Below are 14,228 nucleotides of genomic sequence, written 5' to 3'. Positions count from 1 at the left end.
AATCAAATTTTGGTTTCAGTACTAACGGTTACTGAATTTCTATCATAATTCGTACTAATATTATAAATGCGAATGTTTAGATGGATGGATGGATGTTTGTTTGAAGGTATTTTTATGCTCTTCATTAAGTTTTATTTTATTTCCTCGCGGACTGAGTTAGTTAGTTTTAGTTTTTAAATAAATAATTTAGGTTTTCTTTCACAGGCGTACAGTTTCGGTCTTTGTCAAATGCACTGTCGCAATCGTATGGCGATCATGTTTTGTGGATGTCGTCCGTACTTCAATATCAAAGGAGGTGATGTAGACGTTTCTTTATTACTAACTCTTAATCTGATATTCATTTAAAGTTTATGTAAAATTATAAAACTTCAAACTTTCGTAGTTTTTACTATTATACTGTTTGTACGATCACGGGTAAATGTGACAGGGGATCATGGCACACGCTACTATGCCGAAATATCAGATATTTAAGCGCTCAAAAAGCTTAATCGACGTAAGAATCCCGTTTCTTACCGAACAGTATATTCATGTAAAAGCTTGGTTGAAAACTGTTTTTTTTTTTCATTTGATACTGAATTAAAGATCACAGTATATAAAACATCTAGTATGATCCAATCTACTGATAAAGACGAAACGATCTAAAGAGTCAGATTGAACTGTATACAGCAAATAAACTTATAAACGCGGAATAATGTAATGTAAAATAATGTTACAACTATAGTTAAACTATTTCGATCCGTAACCTTCTTGAATTTTGAATCAATAAAAATTTGACACTTTGAAAAAATATATCAAACGTCATTTTGTCAAACTGTCCCACATATTTTTATTGTTATAATTATCAACCATAACTAAATTTAATTTGTAAAGAAAAATAAATTGCAATAGTTTTTTATTATTAAAATTTGAAATATTAAATATTAATTTCGTTTAACGGTCTTTTTGTGTTAAAACAAGATGGCGACGTGTGCGATGCGCACGGGATGGCTTGCATCGGTAGGAACGTCGAAATACTCATCAATCTGCCCAAAAATCTTGCAAAGTGCTCTTGTCTACCCCAATGTTCTGAACTCAACTACTATTCTCACACAAAAAAGGTCCTTGTTCGGTAAGATTTTTTTTTAAATTTTTTTGTAGGTTAGTTGTCATGTAAGTGAAAAGAACTTTGTCTGATGCCGTCATATTGGCGTTTTTTGTAAACAAGAAATCTTACATATAGATGGATGCATGTTAACCTAACTGAATAATTTAGCTTAGTCGCTGGCTGTAAAAGCTAAGGCAAAAGTGATGACACTCGTAATATTGAACGGGTACTTCGTACCATCAAGTACGCGTACGATGTTATTGCGTGCGAGGTGTTTTAGTCTATGAAAAGAGGTTTCTATTTTAATGTCTGTCAGAATTATAGTTTCGAGAGATCAAGAGATGTTCGTAGGTTTCGTTGTTAGTGTCATAAAATATTTTTTTTTGTGATGGAATTAGCAATGAAACCGATGACGAGGAGCCACAGGCCATAGCGAGGTATAATCTGATGCCGCCAAGGTTCAGGCTGCACAGAGACATCATCTTTAGTCTGGAAGATTTGTTCGGTTCGTTAATTGTTTTGTGTTGTCAATTTTTCATCTGAGCTTTTAAAATTGCTGTATTTTAAGATTAGAAGATATGCAGCCAGGTATTTGTATTTTTAATTCACAGCCTCACTCGGCGGGACGACGGCATTATTTGTTGGAGCCAGCGTGCTCACAGTTGTGGAGACGGCGCTTTTCATTGTTCGATATGTTGTTGATTTTATACTTCGGTGGAAAATGCGAGATTATAAATCAAGGTTGCACTTTAAAAGATCTTAAAATAATGTATTAAGCCGACAATCGAGTTTTATTTTATACAAGGCCCTTTCCTATATTCCTTCAATTGTTATAATAATTATTATTATTGTAGATGTTAGAACTAAAATTGTTGTGACCATTACTAGCTTAATAAAGTACCGAAAGGTGCTGGAATCTGTTTAATTATAATACCTGCCTCTGCTAAATGCGTCGTAACCCCACAATTTGATTAATCAAAGGCTCTTGAAAAACTTCGTTACCATGCATAACTTCTATCGCGCGTAGTAAAAACGTTTAAGCAAAAACACAATTGCAACAAAAAAAAAAATAGCAATTTTTATGTAAAGAGTAAATTTTTTTTGTTCGTATTATAGGTATTGCAAGCACCTTGAATATTGATACATATTCAACGATAGGTTTTTTGTAGTATTTCTAACAATTTATCCTCAAAACATTTGCTTTTACATCATGTTTATTAAGAGTAAGCTGATTTTATGAAATTTTTAACTGTAATTCTTTGTGTTCTCTGCTTAGGTTAACATGTCGTCATCGTTTTACGAAATTAGAAAATCAATTAAGGTTACTTAGTGAAAATAGGAACGCAACTGTCAGTTTGAGCCCCGCCTTCCCGGATTGTATTTATTTATTTTCGAAAATCATAACATAGATTTTCATTAAATGTAGACAATAGGAACAGAAATATGTTCATCGTCGTTCTAAAATTTATATACCACAGTGTTTATTATGTTATTTCATTTATTTATACGTTTATATTGTTATTACATACAGTGTTACCGATCGGTCTTGATGTTGGGATACTAGGAGTCACGGCATATTTTATAACAAGGTTAAAGAAAGCAGACCCTAGTAATGTGGCACAGATATTTGGTCCTGATCCTTGGAGTAAGGAAAGTGAATTACATCCTGAGAAAGTTGTGAAATGTATCGCTCATAGAGGGGCAAGTTTAGATGCTCCAGAGAATACTATGCAGGCTTTTAAATACGTAAGTTTACTTATTTAAGTATTCATTTTAATACATTTTATATACAGAAGATGCACAGAATCTAATAACCTTCTTTCCTTCACAAGAAGTAAGCAAGAGACTAGAATTTACCTCTGGTAAACACACGACAGACATAACGCGAAAATGTTTCCATTTTACGCCTGTTTTCAGTAGTCTCTGACGTTGGAATGGGTTAATTGTGCATCAGCTAATACTGCTGCAGACTAAAATTGTTAAAAACCTATTGTTTTGTTTTTGAATAAGGAAAAGGTCATCTTTTTTTTAGTAGATACATTATAAACATATAATTTAAATATTATTCCAGTGCGTTGACAGAGACTGTAACTTTGTGGAGCTTGATGTTCGATCATCTCGGGATGGTCACTTGGTGCTTCTGCATGATGAAGGATTGGGTCGACTGACGGGTACAGAGATCAACAATGTTCATGTCATGGATTGGGATGAAATCAAAAATATTGATATAGGAGCTAATCATCCTAACAGGTATGGAATCAAAAATATTTATACCTAATTTCAATTTTTCTGGATATTTAGATGGATGGATGGATGTTTGAATGTATGGCAAGGTATTAAGATGGTAATTTGTCATAGATGTAGATCATTGTCTGGAAGAATAGGCTTCTATTTTTGGAACGAAGTTCCTTATCGCGCGTTGTGAAAGGGGGCTAGACGGAAAAAATTCTTACGAAAAGTTTTCACGACACTTTTTGCTGTAGACGAATGAGCGCTACTTCACCATGGCAACGACGTGACAATATATAACGAAAATGCATAGAAATAAAATGTACTTCTTGTGAAGACTTAAGTTTTTTATTCATAGAGTAAACATTGGTTCCTTCACTAATTAATTGTAAGGAACTTCGTTCCACCCGGGTGTCCCTTGACACCTCTCAAGTTTTTTTCTATTCAGCTCGGTTTTTTGTCTAGACTGGATTGATTCTTTTGACAATATATCTTTGTTTTCAGGCAACAGTTTAAAGAGGTGCACCTCTGTCTGTTGGATGACGCACTCAAATATCTACTGGCTAATGATGTAAGAGTCATAATTGATGTCAAAGGTGAAGACAAGGAGGTGATGCATTCATGTTATTACTTACAATGTTAAATTATGACAAAGTTATCAGGACCAGTGAGACGGATGGTGTTTTCACAGTTATACTAAAATATGTCAAACATATACATTACAGAGTGTCGGTGGCTCAGGGGTTAAGCACATGACTTGCAATCTGTAGGTCCTGGGTTCGAATCCCGCCATGTACCAATGTTTTTCGATTTACATATGTACATTTATCCGACGTTCTTACGGTGAAGGAAAACATCGTGATGCTGCACATATCTGAGAAGAAATTCAATGATATGTGTGAAATCAACCTGCACTTGGTCAGCGTGGTTGACTATGACCTAGTCACCCCTAACTTGGGGTAGGCTTTGAGCTCCTCATTGGGAATGTATAGTGAGCTGATGATGATGATGCATTAGCATAGAAAATGATATAAAGATAAATTATGATGTCAGTTATAGTATGATAAGGATTTTGTGACAGTCTTTGATATCTTGTGACAATTTTGGATGCTTATAAAATTATTGTAATGTTTATGTAATTTTGTAAGTGTGTCAAAATCACTGAACGGATCAAGTGACAAAAGCCTAAAATTATTTCTTAATGTTGGTATACAACAAAAATACTTTTAGAATTATTAGGTTGTTAGTTAATAATGATTTTATTTTATTTTATTTAAAAAAAATGTTTAATTTCTTTTATTCCATCCAAAGACCTCTTTCGCTTCCTATCCTTTTAAGTAAAGGATGAGAAGAGGAAGGGGATTTGATGAAGGAGGGGTCGTAGATGAAAGGAAAATGTTTTCTTTCTTTGTGTCCACTCCTCTGTTGATTAAAGGTAGGCAATGCTTACGTCGCTATTAGGTGAGGTCAGTTGTTAGGTCTTTTGCTATCTTTTAAAGTTACTAATATTAGTTTTTTTTTAATATCTTCAGGTAGTGGATGGTATTGTGAAGGCGTTTTCTGACCAACCAAATCTACATCAACGTGCAGTGGTTACAAGCTTCAATCCTTTTGTTTTATATAGGGTATGTGTTTTGAGAAATTTCTATTTTTTTTGGCACTTAAATATTTTTTTTTAATTTCTTTTTTTCCTTTGTATTACAGATTAGGCACAAAGACCCTAAGATTGTAGGCGCAATGAGCTATCGTCCGTATTGCTTCAGCTCACAGGACTATGACGCTGAGAACGGACCCAGTAATCCTAGGTAAGATGATATAAAAATTGTCTTTGGTTAAATTTATTCACCGTTGGTTTCTGATTTGGTTTTTATTATATTTTTGGTGTATTTTTAGAAGTAATTTCGAATTATTTAGCTTATATTTAATTTTAAGAAATTTCTTTGTAGTAGGGTTGGCTAAGCTAAAAACTTAAGCCATAACTTAAAGGTTCATAAAATCTTTGTATGCCGACACCACATGAGTTGGAAAAGGCCAAGGAGATGATGATGGTTTTTAATACCAAAATTTCTGTATAAAACATATCTTTGACAAAATAGAGGTAACAATATGTTTTTAAATAGAGGTTTTGGTCTCAGAAATCTACAGTTAGTGTATTATAACAATGTGTATGTGTTAGGTTCGGTGGCAACCTGCTAGTGCAAGGTGTTCTGCGGCTTGCGGATTGGGTACACGCGCGAGCGTGGCGGCTCTGTGCTCGCTGGTGCGGGGTCAGCGCTGTGCTGCTGCACAAGGATATTGTACACCCGTTAGTAACTGTAGTAACTATAGTAACTGTTGTACACACTTTAGTAACTATGGTATATCTGTTATATGTAGGTACAGGAGGATATTGTACACACGTTGGTAACTGTTGTACACCCGTTAGTAACTGTAGTACACACATTAGTAACTATTGTGTACACACTTTAGTAACTATGGTATATCTGTTATATGTAGGTACAGGAGGATATTGTACACACGTTAGTAACTGTTGTACACCCGTTAGTAACTGTAGTACACACATTAGTAACTATTGTGTACACACTTTAGTAATTATGGTATATCCATTATATGTAGGTACAGGATGATATTGTACACACGTTAGTAACTGTAGTACTTAGTAACTATTATGTACAAACTTTAGTAACGTTAGTAACTATAAAAACTGTTGTGCACACATTAGTAACTATGGTATATTCGATATTTGCAGGTGTACAATGTTACTGTACATCAGTAAGTAAATATAGTAACTGTAGTACATACATTAATTTTTTTTTTTTTTTTATTTTAATGTACAAAACAATTTAGAATCAATACAATTTATAATAGGCAGCAGTACGAAAACCCACAGGGTTTAAGTGTACTCACTGGTCGCTTAGTTTATTACAATCAACAAATTAAGAATATTACAGACGTCCTTTACTTCATTTCAATAATTTTACTGAGAAAGATTAAACTGTTTTCAGATCATAAAAACCGTTTGATTGACAATTGTATGATAAATATAAATTATTGAGTTAGAAGTGCCGATTTCAAGGTACTTTTACATTTTGTTGGCTTTTTAACGATTTGGTCAAGCACATCGCTGTCTAGTTCGTTGAGCAGCTGCGGCAAGAGATATTGCCAATTGCGCATACCTCTATTATAACTGTTATTTGCAGATGTACAAAGATTTTTCGCGCCCGCGACTCCCTCCGCGCGGAATTAAAGAAAACTTAAGTAGTCTATGTGTTCTTCAAGACTACGTTCTACATCTGTGACAAATTTCATCAAGATCTGTTGATACGTTCCGGAGACATCTTCAAACAAACATCCATCCAACCAAACATTCACATTTATAATATTAGTATGATGTACACGAGACATATAAGGTATATATGTATTATATAATTATTTATATACACTACAGTAGCGAGGTGCAGTACTGGAGGTCGCGCGGCGTGCGCTGCGCCGGCTGGTCGGTCAACCGGCCGCTGGAGAAGCTGTACTGGCGCGGAGTTCTGCGCGCCCCGTACCTCGCCAGCACGCTGCTGGGGGAGCCTGAAGTATGTACACCACTAGTACTAGTAGTATCACCAGAACTAATAGTACCAATAAAACTAGTAGTTCCACTAGGACTAGTGGTATCACTAGATCTAGTAGTACCACTAGAATTAGTAGTAATACTAGAACAAGTAGTACCACTAAAATTAGTAGTACCACTAGAACTAGTAGTAATACTAGAACTAGAAATACCGCTAGAATTAGTAGTACCACTAGAACTAGCACTATCACTAGAACTAGTAGAACCACTAGAACTAGTAGGACCACTAGAACTAGTAATACCATTATAACTAGTAGTAATACTAGAACTAGTAATACCACTAAAATTAGTAGTACCACTAGCAAAATAGTAGTAATACTAGAACTAGTAGAACCACTAGAACTAGTAATACCATTATAACTAGTAGTATTACTAGAACTAGTAGCACCGCTAGAATTAGTAGTACCACAAGAAATGGTAGTATCACTAGAACTAGTATTAATACTAGAATTAGTAGTACTACCAGAACGATAGGTACCACTAGAACTAGTAGTATTACCAATAGCGAATAAATGACATTTGGCATAGTGGTAACAGAAGCATAAGCAAACCAGACCTTCAACAAACCTATGATAATTTTTATGTGTCCTCTAATAAATTTAATAATAAATATTGAAGCATTTTCTCAACAGTAATGTATAATAGACAAAAGTATATATTTTTTTCAGGTAGATGATCAAAGGCGTGTCGAAAAGCGAACAATTAAAGAGGTTGAATAATACGATCCTAAACTTAAATTGTATGTGAAATGTTTTTTGAAAAGATTTTGTGTGTAAACGTAATGCGATACAAGTTTGTGCAATAATTTATATTGAAAATTATTTGTTTTGTCGAAAGAGTTTATTCCTAATTTTTTTTTTAAATCGAGTCTAGTCTGACAAAGTATAATCTATGACATTTGAAATGGCGGTTTTATTTTTTTGCAACGTCATTTTGACGTTTGACATTTTGCAATTTTTTTTAAATTGCTGCAAATATTCACGCTTTTAACCAAGAAGGGTTGGCAGAGATCTTATTTCTGTTAGAAGGTAAGATAAATGAAAATTTCAAAGTTAATTTTTACATACATTCCTTAAATTAAGTCGAACAAAAAAGTTTTAAACGTTATTCCGTATTTATTTTATTTATTTATTCTACAATTTAGTTAAAAATACTTAATAAATATCAAATATTGAGTACAAAATATGTTAAAAAAAATACATAAAAACAAATATTTAATTTTCGACTTTCACCAATTTACGGTCAACTGTGATTGTTTTTAAAAACGTTTTTAATATATGAGGCTTTATTTATTAGATGTGTTTTTTGTTTACTAGATTTTAAACAAATTGTATATTTATTTATAAAAAAATATTTACAATTGTTCTAAATTTTTAGTTTTTAATTTTAATTCTTGACGAAATATGATAATTCAAACAAATTTTCTCTAACATTCTAAAGCAGGATACTAACCGACGTTACGAGGTATAATGTAACATGTAACACATCGTTACAGTCAATACGTAGTGTTACATGTAACCTCATCGTGTAACATGTTACATTTCACCTCGTAACTTCGGTTAGTAGCTTTAGATTTTTTTTTAGTATATTACAGTCAAATACAATACGCGGGGATTACGTTCCGTATATGTGAATAAAACAGCTAGTTACCAAATATTTTCCTAAACACAGAATTCGCCTACAATATTTTTTGCCCTCGATTATGGTAATTTGACAGAATTTTGTAAATTAATAATTTGTATTTTAGATATATGTATTAAGTTTGTAAAAGATGGCGCCAGATTTTTTATTTAGATATACATTTATATTTTAAGTGTTTTCAAAGTATTATTTATCACCAAAAAAAAAAGTGTATATATTTTTTGCACAATGCAATTTAATTTTAGTTATGTTGGCACTGCCTATGTTCATTACGTTTTATAACCTATACCGAAAATGAAAGTTTTTTCAAGAATTACTATCCAATTACAATGTTACTGACAGATTGTGGACTTGGCGATGTTTTGTAATGTGCGCGTGATTTGTGATTGATTTGTGCAATTTTGTAGCTTGTTTTTTCTATTTATTGCAATAAAATTGAATATAAACACAACTTGGATTTTTTTTACATCAAAATGAGCAAAAACTTTTTTAAAGTCGACGACTGTTATTCTTCTTGGTATTTCTCACTTATTAAGCATTCGCATAAAGCATGTGTTCTCTGTTATAGTGTAAAAATTTTCGGAAATGCGAAATCACGTCCATACCAAAAATTCCGTTGACAAACTCTCTTGCAGCTAAAACAAGAAGCTGAGATTTCGTCTGAAAACAGTTAAAACTTTATCCTTCAAAGTTACAAGGTAAGGAGAAATATTACCGTTTCCATTTTAATTATATTGGTCTCATCACCAGAAAATGCAGTTAAATATTTTTATGTTAGAATTTAAACAAAACATAGTTAGGTATCCATTATCCATATTTGTTACTTAGAATCGCAATAGAAGGGATATGAGTGTATAACTACTACGAAAAAATAGAAATTTAGTTACTTATAAAATACCACAATTTACGTACTACTAAAATAATATTTTTTTCTGATAAAAGCACATAACGAAATGTTATTTTATTGGATTTAATCTGTGTATTCAAAAATTACCATAGCGAATTTCTGAACGTAGTCACAATGTTCTCAACCATCTTGACAGCTGCCACCAACTGGATTTTATGGTGGTGAATAGAAGGCGAGGTTTAGAAGGTTACAATAAATGTAGGACTTGGGCTACATCTAAAATAACCAGCAGCGTCCAAAATAAAGTGAAGTATTTATTACGTACGTGTCGTACCGGCTATGCTGTAAACTTACAAAATCGATTGAGACTCGATTTTCATCTAATACAGCTGTGAATCGAATCTGTCATGAGACTTGAGCTTATGTAACATTTTTGTCACTAAAATTATTTAAACTCGCTTACATATCAGCTGTTTACCACATCTGAAAGGTAAGGGATTATGTTTAATTATAATATAAATGTATTTACAACATTATCTAACCTTGATTTTATTGTGTTTGTTTTATCACATTCCATCATTTGAATCAATAATGACAAACATTTCGATTGTATTAATTCGTTAAATTGCTTCTGTAAATTAATAATTATATTCATTTTATAATTTAATAATCACCGAATTCGTTTCTCCCAAATTCTAACCTGTCATTACTCAAATGCCAGTTTTATTCTTTTCTTGTAATCCTCTGTCATATTTTATGCCTGCATTTTAAATTGCGATATAATTTTTAATTTTTCTTTTGCTAATTAAACAAACAATATTAAATATTTATATAAAGTTAAGAGTAAAAGTAAAAAAACAAATTGAAATTCTAACAATCAAAGAAAAAATCGTAAAATAATTAAATTTACTACATATGATGTCAGTAACTTGATTGACAAACCTTTTTATGACAGATTATTAATTTTCATTGCTTCATTATGAAGAATAATTGTTATATTTTGTCTTACTTACTATTTATTAAATATAAAATCCATATAATGGATAAAAATACCATAAAATTAATATTTATAAGATTTATAAAGTGAATTTAATAATAGTAAGAGTTAAACAAGCATTTTTAATTCACATTGAAGTGTCTTATTCTTGTTGTGTCTATTTTAAATGGAATACAATAAGAAGAAAAAGATGATGGTATAATATATAATATGAATTCAGTATTCTTTTGTACAAAATAAAGTTGAATATGCAAACAACCATCATGATTGAATGTGGATGGCTATAAAGGTAGAGGAAGACCAAAGAAAGTATGTATGGATTATGTGAAAGAGGATATGCGTAAGAAGGGGGTAAATTCAGATATGACGGCTGATAGAGATGTATTGAGTAGTAGTACATACTGTGCTGACCCAACATAGGGATAAGGGTAGGTTGATGATGATGATGCAAACAACCATCGAAACTACCACCAGCCAAAGTCTAAGATATGTATATCTTCAATATAAAAAGCAGAGTACATATTGTGTTGTCAGCACCGATAGGCTCTACCTTAACCTAAGTTAGGAGTGACTAGGCTATAGTCAACCATGCTGGCCCAGTGCGGGTTAACTTCACACATATCTTTGAATTTCTTTGCAGTTTTGTGTAGGTTTCATCACTATGTTTTCTTTTACTGTAAGAATGTAAGATAAATGTTCATTTGACAAACAATTGGTGGTGATGTAATATAGAGCTGTATAATTCCGGAACATAATCACTAAGTCTATGGTACTCAAATACTCAAATTAGTACCAATGTTATATGTTGACTTTATAATTTTTTTTTTTTATATTGAAAAAGCTAACACCTGAACATGATCCCACCCGATGAAGTGATGATGAGGTCTAAATTAATTAATTAATTGATGATGATGAGGTCTAAATTAATTAATATTAAATCATTAATTAATTAATTAATTTATCATTAGATATACGTATTATACACAATACGTTAAAATTAATATTTTAGACGAATTTTTCGTACTTTCGATTGTAAAAAAAAATATTGTATTAACACCTTGATCTTTGACTTGTAGACTATTATGTAACATTTGTACATATTGACAAATAAACTTTCTATATATTGCATCATACAGATAAATTGTTGCTTTTAGTTACATAGGAATAAAAGATTTTTATTCACAACAATTGATAAGATTACTTGAAATGATATTCCGAAATCAAAACAGATTCACATATGTAACTGTGAGTTTGCTTTGACAAAACATATACAAGAAAACATGTTATGTTTATCTCTCATCATCAAACTACATCTCTATCATCTGATATCTTTATATATATCTATATATATAAAAGAAAGTCGTGTTAGTTACACTATTTATAACTCAAGATCGGTCAAACTAATTTAGCTGAAAATTGATGGGGAGGTAGCTTAGAACTAGGAGACGGACTTAGGAACTTTTTTATCTTGTGTGCATTTTTTTTATTCCGCGCGGACAGAGTCGCGGGTAAAAGCTAGTTATTGATATTTTTTATATTGAGTAAGCCAGCGCTTGACCACTAACCCACCTGATGTTATGTGATGTGGCCTAAAGATGGTATGCACTAGCTTAGTAAATCCCTATTCACTATACTCTTGAAGGCCCCCATGTCATACTTGGATGGAAAAACTGATGCCTAGCAACTTGTTCCAAGTCACTCCATTCTTAAGCATATCTTACACAAAATTCCTACTTTTTCTATCTTCTTCTACCTTTATAGCCACATTTATTATATTCTTGTTAATTTCTCTGTCTGTCTCTCATTGTTTAAAAAGAGGTGTTTGACCAAATCATGTAAGATAGGTTGCGAAAAGAACTTTGTGCATTAATAATTAAATATGCTAAAGTTGATGGAATTTTGTGGTCTGGAAGGTTACAGTTTTTTTTTCCCAAGATTTATGTCTTAATTTGCTACTTTGAGCCTCTTGTGTTTTTGAAGTATTTCACATGATGTTTTTTTCAATTTCAGGGTAAAATAAACTTCAATAAAAATGTTGCGGCGCTGCTCGAAACATTTACAAACGTTATATCGGAGACAGGGGCAGAGCCTCAGGTATCGCACCACCGATGTGCCCAAGGCCCTCGGCGCTCTGGGCCAGGCGCGGCCGGCACCAGCCAGGATCCTCGCCGCCCACCACCAGGTGGCTTCAATACACTTCACCAGACCACTTTACGAAGAGCAGGATGTCATGACCCCAGGCTTCCCGGACTCAGTATCCGAAGGTGACGTCAAACTCGACAAGAAAGTCGGCGACGCCGTGGCCGCTGATGAAGTCGTGCTCGAAATTGAAACCGACAAGACCGCGATTCCCGTAATGGCGCCATCTCATGGCGTGATCAAAGAACTATACGTGAAAGACGGGGATACGGTGAAAGCCGGGCAGAAGCTGTTCAGGTTAGAGGTGACTGGGGAGGCGCCGAAGAAGGCTGCGGCCGCGCCCGCGCCCGAACCTCCCAAAGCGGAAGCGCCACCTCCGCCTCCTCCTGCCGCGGCCGCCCCACCACCTCCTCCCCCGCCATCAACCTCCACACCTCCGCCAGCGACTCCTCCACCTCCACCGAGGGCTACACCTCCACCTGCAGCCCCCATCTCCTCAATTCCGGTCGCAGCCATCCGACACGCACAGTCGATAGAGACAGCCACTGTTAAAGTTCCACCAGCGGACTATAGCAAGGAAATTTCTGGTACACGTACCGAGCAGCGCGTTAAGATGAACAGAATGCGTCAACGTATCGCTCAGCGACTGAAGGATGCGCAGGACACCAACGCCATGCTGACGACGTTCAACGAAATTGACATGTCTCACATTATGGCCTTCCGCAAGAAGTATTTAGACGCTTTCACCAAGAAGCACGGTGTTAAGCTTGGTCTTATGTCGCCTTTCGTTAAAGCAGCGGCAAACGCTCTGACGGACCAACCGGTGGTCAATGCGGTTATTGATGGCAATGAGATTATTTATCGTGATTACGTTGATATCTCAGTCGCGGTAGCCACGCCCAAAGGCTTAGTCGTGCCAGTCATTCGCAACGTGCAGACGATGACATATTCTGACATCGAACTGACGGTTGCAGGTCTGGCTGAAAAAGCCAGAACGGGAAAATTGACCATCGAAGAGATGGACGGTGGTACTTTCACTATCAGTAATGGCGGAGTATTCGGATCTCTTATGGGTACGCCCATAATAAATCCACCACAGTCCGCCATTTTGGGTATGCATGGCATCTTCGAACGGCCTATTGCGTTGAATGGTCAAGTTGTAATTCGACCGATGATGTACATCGCATTGACTTACGATCACAGATTGATTGACGGACGTGAAGCTGTCCTTTTCCTGAGGAAGATTAAAGAAGGTGTCGAGGATCCAGCGACGATCATTGCTGGATTGTAATTTTATAACAAAAACCGAGCTGTCGATATACTTGTAGATAGAGTAGGCGGGTTATATTTATTTAATATAATTTTTGCAGTGCAAAAATCTTTTGCTGATTTATTAAATTGTGTAATTTTTTTTAATATTACATTTTTTTTTCGAAACTCTCCTGCTCTATAAATTATCTGTAGACTCAATAAGTTACCGAATACTTTTGCCAGATCTGTTAAAAAAAAAAACGAATTTGACAGCAGCGGCTTGTACAGCTTTTTTGTCTTATTCTGAGTGCGTTGACAGAATCGTGTATTTTTTACATTATCTGTGTCGCGTCATGTTTAGCAAGATGGCTGCCGTGCGTCGTGCAGTTAATTTTGTATTTAATGAATACGTCCGTTT

At 34.3% G+C, this 14,228-nt stretch overlaps 2 protein-coding genes across 6 annotated transcripts; both read left to right on the top strand.

Moving 5' to 3' along the window:
- Nucleotides 1–267: 267 nt before the first annotated feature.
- On the top strand, nucleotides 268–7,715 carry LOC106713403 (glycerophosphodiester phosphodiesterase 1). Of its 3 annotated transcripts, XM_045685033.1 has the most exons (10): nucleotides 268–295; nucleotides 958–1,108; nucleotides 2,616–2,830; nucleotides 3,156–3,334; nucleotides 3,818–3,923; nucleotides 4,846–4,938; nucleotides 5,018–5,118; nucleotides 5,490–5,618; nucleotides 6,762–6,897; nucleotides 7,604–7,715. In XM_045685033.1, exons 2-10 carry the CDS (start codon nucleotides 958–960, stop codon nucleotides 7,652–7,654), a joined length of 1,161 nt encoding a protein of 386 aa, XP_045540989.1. In that variant the 5' UTR covers nucleotides 268–295; the 3' UTR covers nucleotides 7,655–7,715. The 3 variants fall into 3 exon arrangements, with proteins under 3 accessions (XP_045540989.1, XP_045540988.1, XP_045540990.1); XM_045685032.1 differs by lacking the exon at nucleotides 268–295 and having other exon boundaries at nucleotides 915–1,108; XM_045685034.1 differs by lacking the exons at nucleotides 268–295; nucleotides 958–1,108 and adding an exon at nucleotides 2,216–2,307.
- A 1,877-nt stretch (nucleotides 7,716–9,592) lies between these two features.
- On the top strand, nucleotides 9,593–13,908 carry LOC106713419 (dihydrolipoyllysine-residue succinyltransferase component of 2-oxoglutarate dehydrogenase complex, mitochondrial). 3 transcript variants are annotated; one of them, XM_014506228.2, is made up of 2 exons: nucleotides 9,593–9,728; nucleotides 12,431–13,908. In XM_014506228.2, exon 2 carries the CDS (start codon nucleotides 12,453–12,455, stop codon nucleotides 13,848–13,850), a length of 1,398 nt encoding a protein of 465 aa, XP_014361714.2. In that variant the 5' UTR covers nucleotides 9,593–9,728; nucleotides 12,431–12,452; the 3' UTR covers nucleotides 13,851–13,908. The 3 variants fall into 3 exon arrangements, with proteins under 3 accessions (XP_014361714.2, XP_014361713.2, XP_014361712.2); XM_014506227.2 differs by having other exon boundaries at nucleotides 9,593–9,744; XM_014506226.2 differs by lacking the exon at nucleotides 9,593–9,728 and adding an exon at nucleotides 9,751–9,913.
- Nucleotides 13,909–14,228: the final 320 nt, after the last annotated feature.

Source organism: Papilio machaon, chromosome 28 (assembly GCF_912999745.1).
Source record: "Papilio machaon chromosome 28, ilPapMach1.1, whole genome shotgun sequence".
Classification (NCBI taxonomy): Eukaryota; Metazoa; Arthropoda; class Insecta; order Lepidoptera; family Papilionidae; genus Papilio; species Papilio machaon.
The sequence above is the reverse complement of the archived record's forward strand: the minus strand, read 5'-3'. Positions and strand labels throughout refer to the sequence as shown.

Coding starts and splice junctions, on each gene's coding strand:
- LOC106713403 (XM_045685033.1), top strand. CDS start 958: ATGGCGACGTGTGCGATGCGCACGGGATGGCTTGCATCGGTAGGAACG. Junction 1,109..2,615: donor ACAAAAAAGGTCCTTGTTCG/GTAAGATTTTTT, acceptor TATTACATACAG/TGTTACCGATCGGTCTTGAT. Junction 4,939..5,017: donor ATCCTTTTGTTTTATATAGG/GTATGTGTTTTG, acceptor TTTGTATTACAG/ATTAGGCACAAAGACCCTAA.
- LOC106713419 (XM_014506228.2), top strand. CDS start 12,453: ATGTTGCGGCGCTGCTCGAAACATTTACAAACGTTATATCGGAGACAG.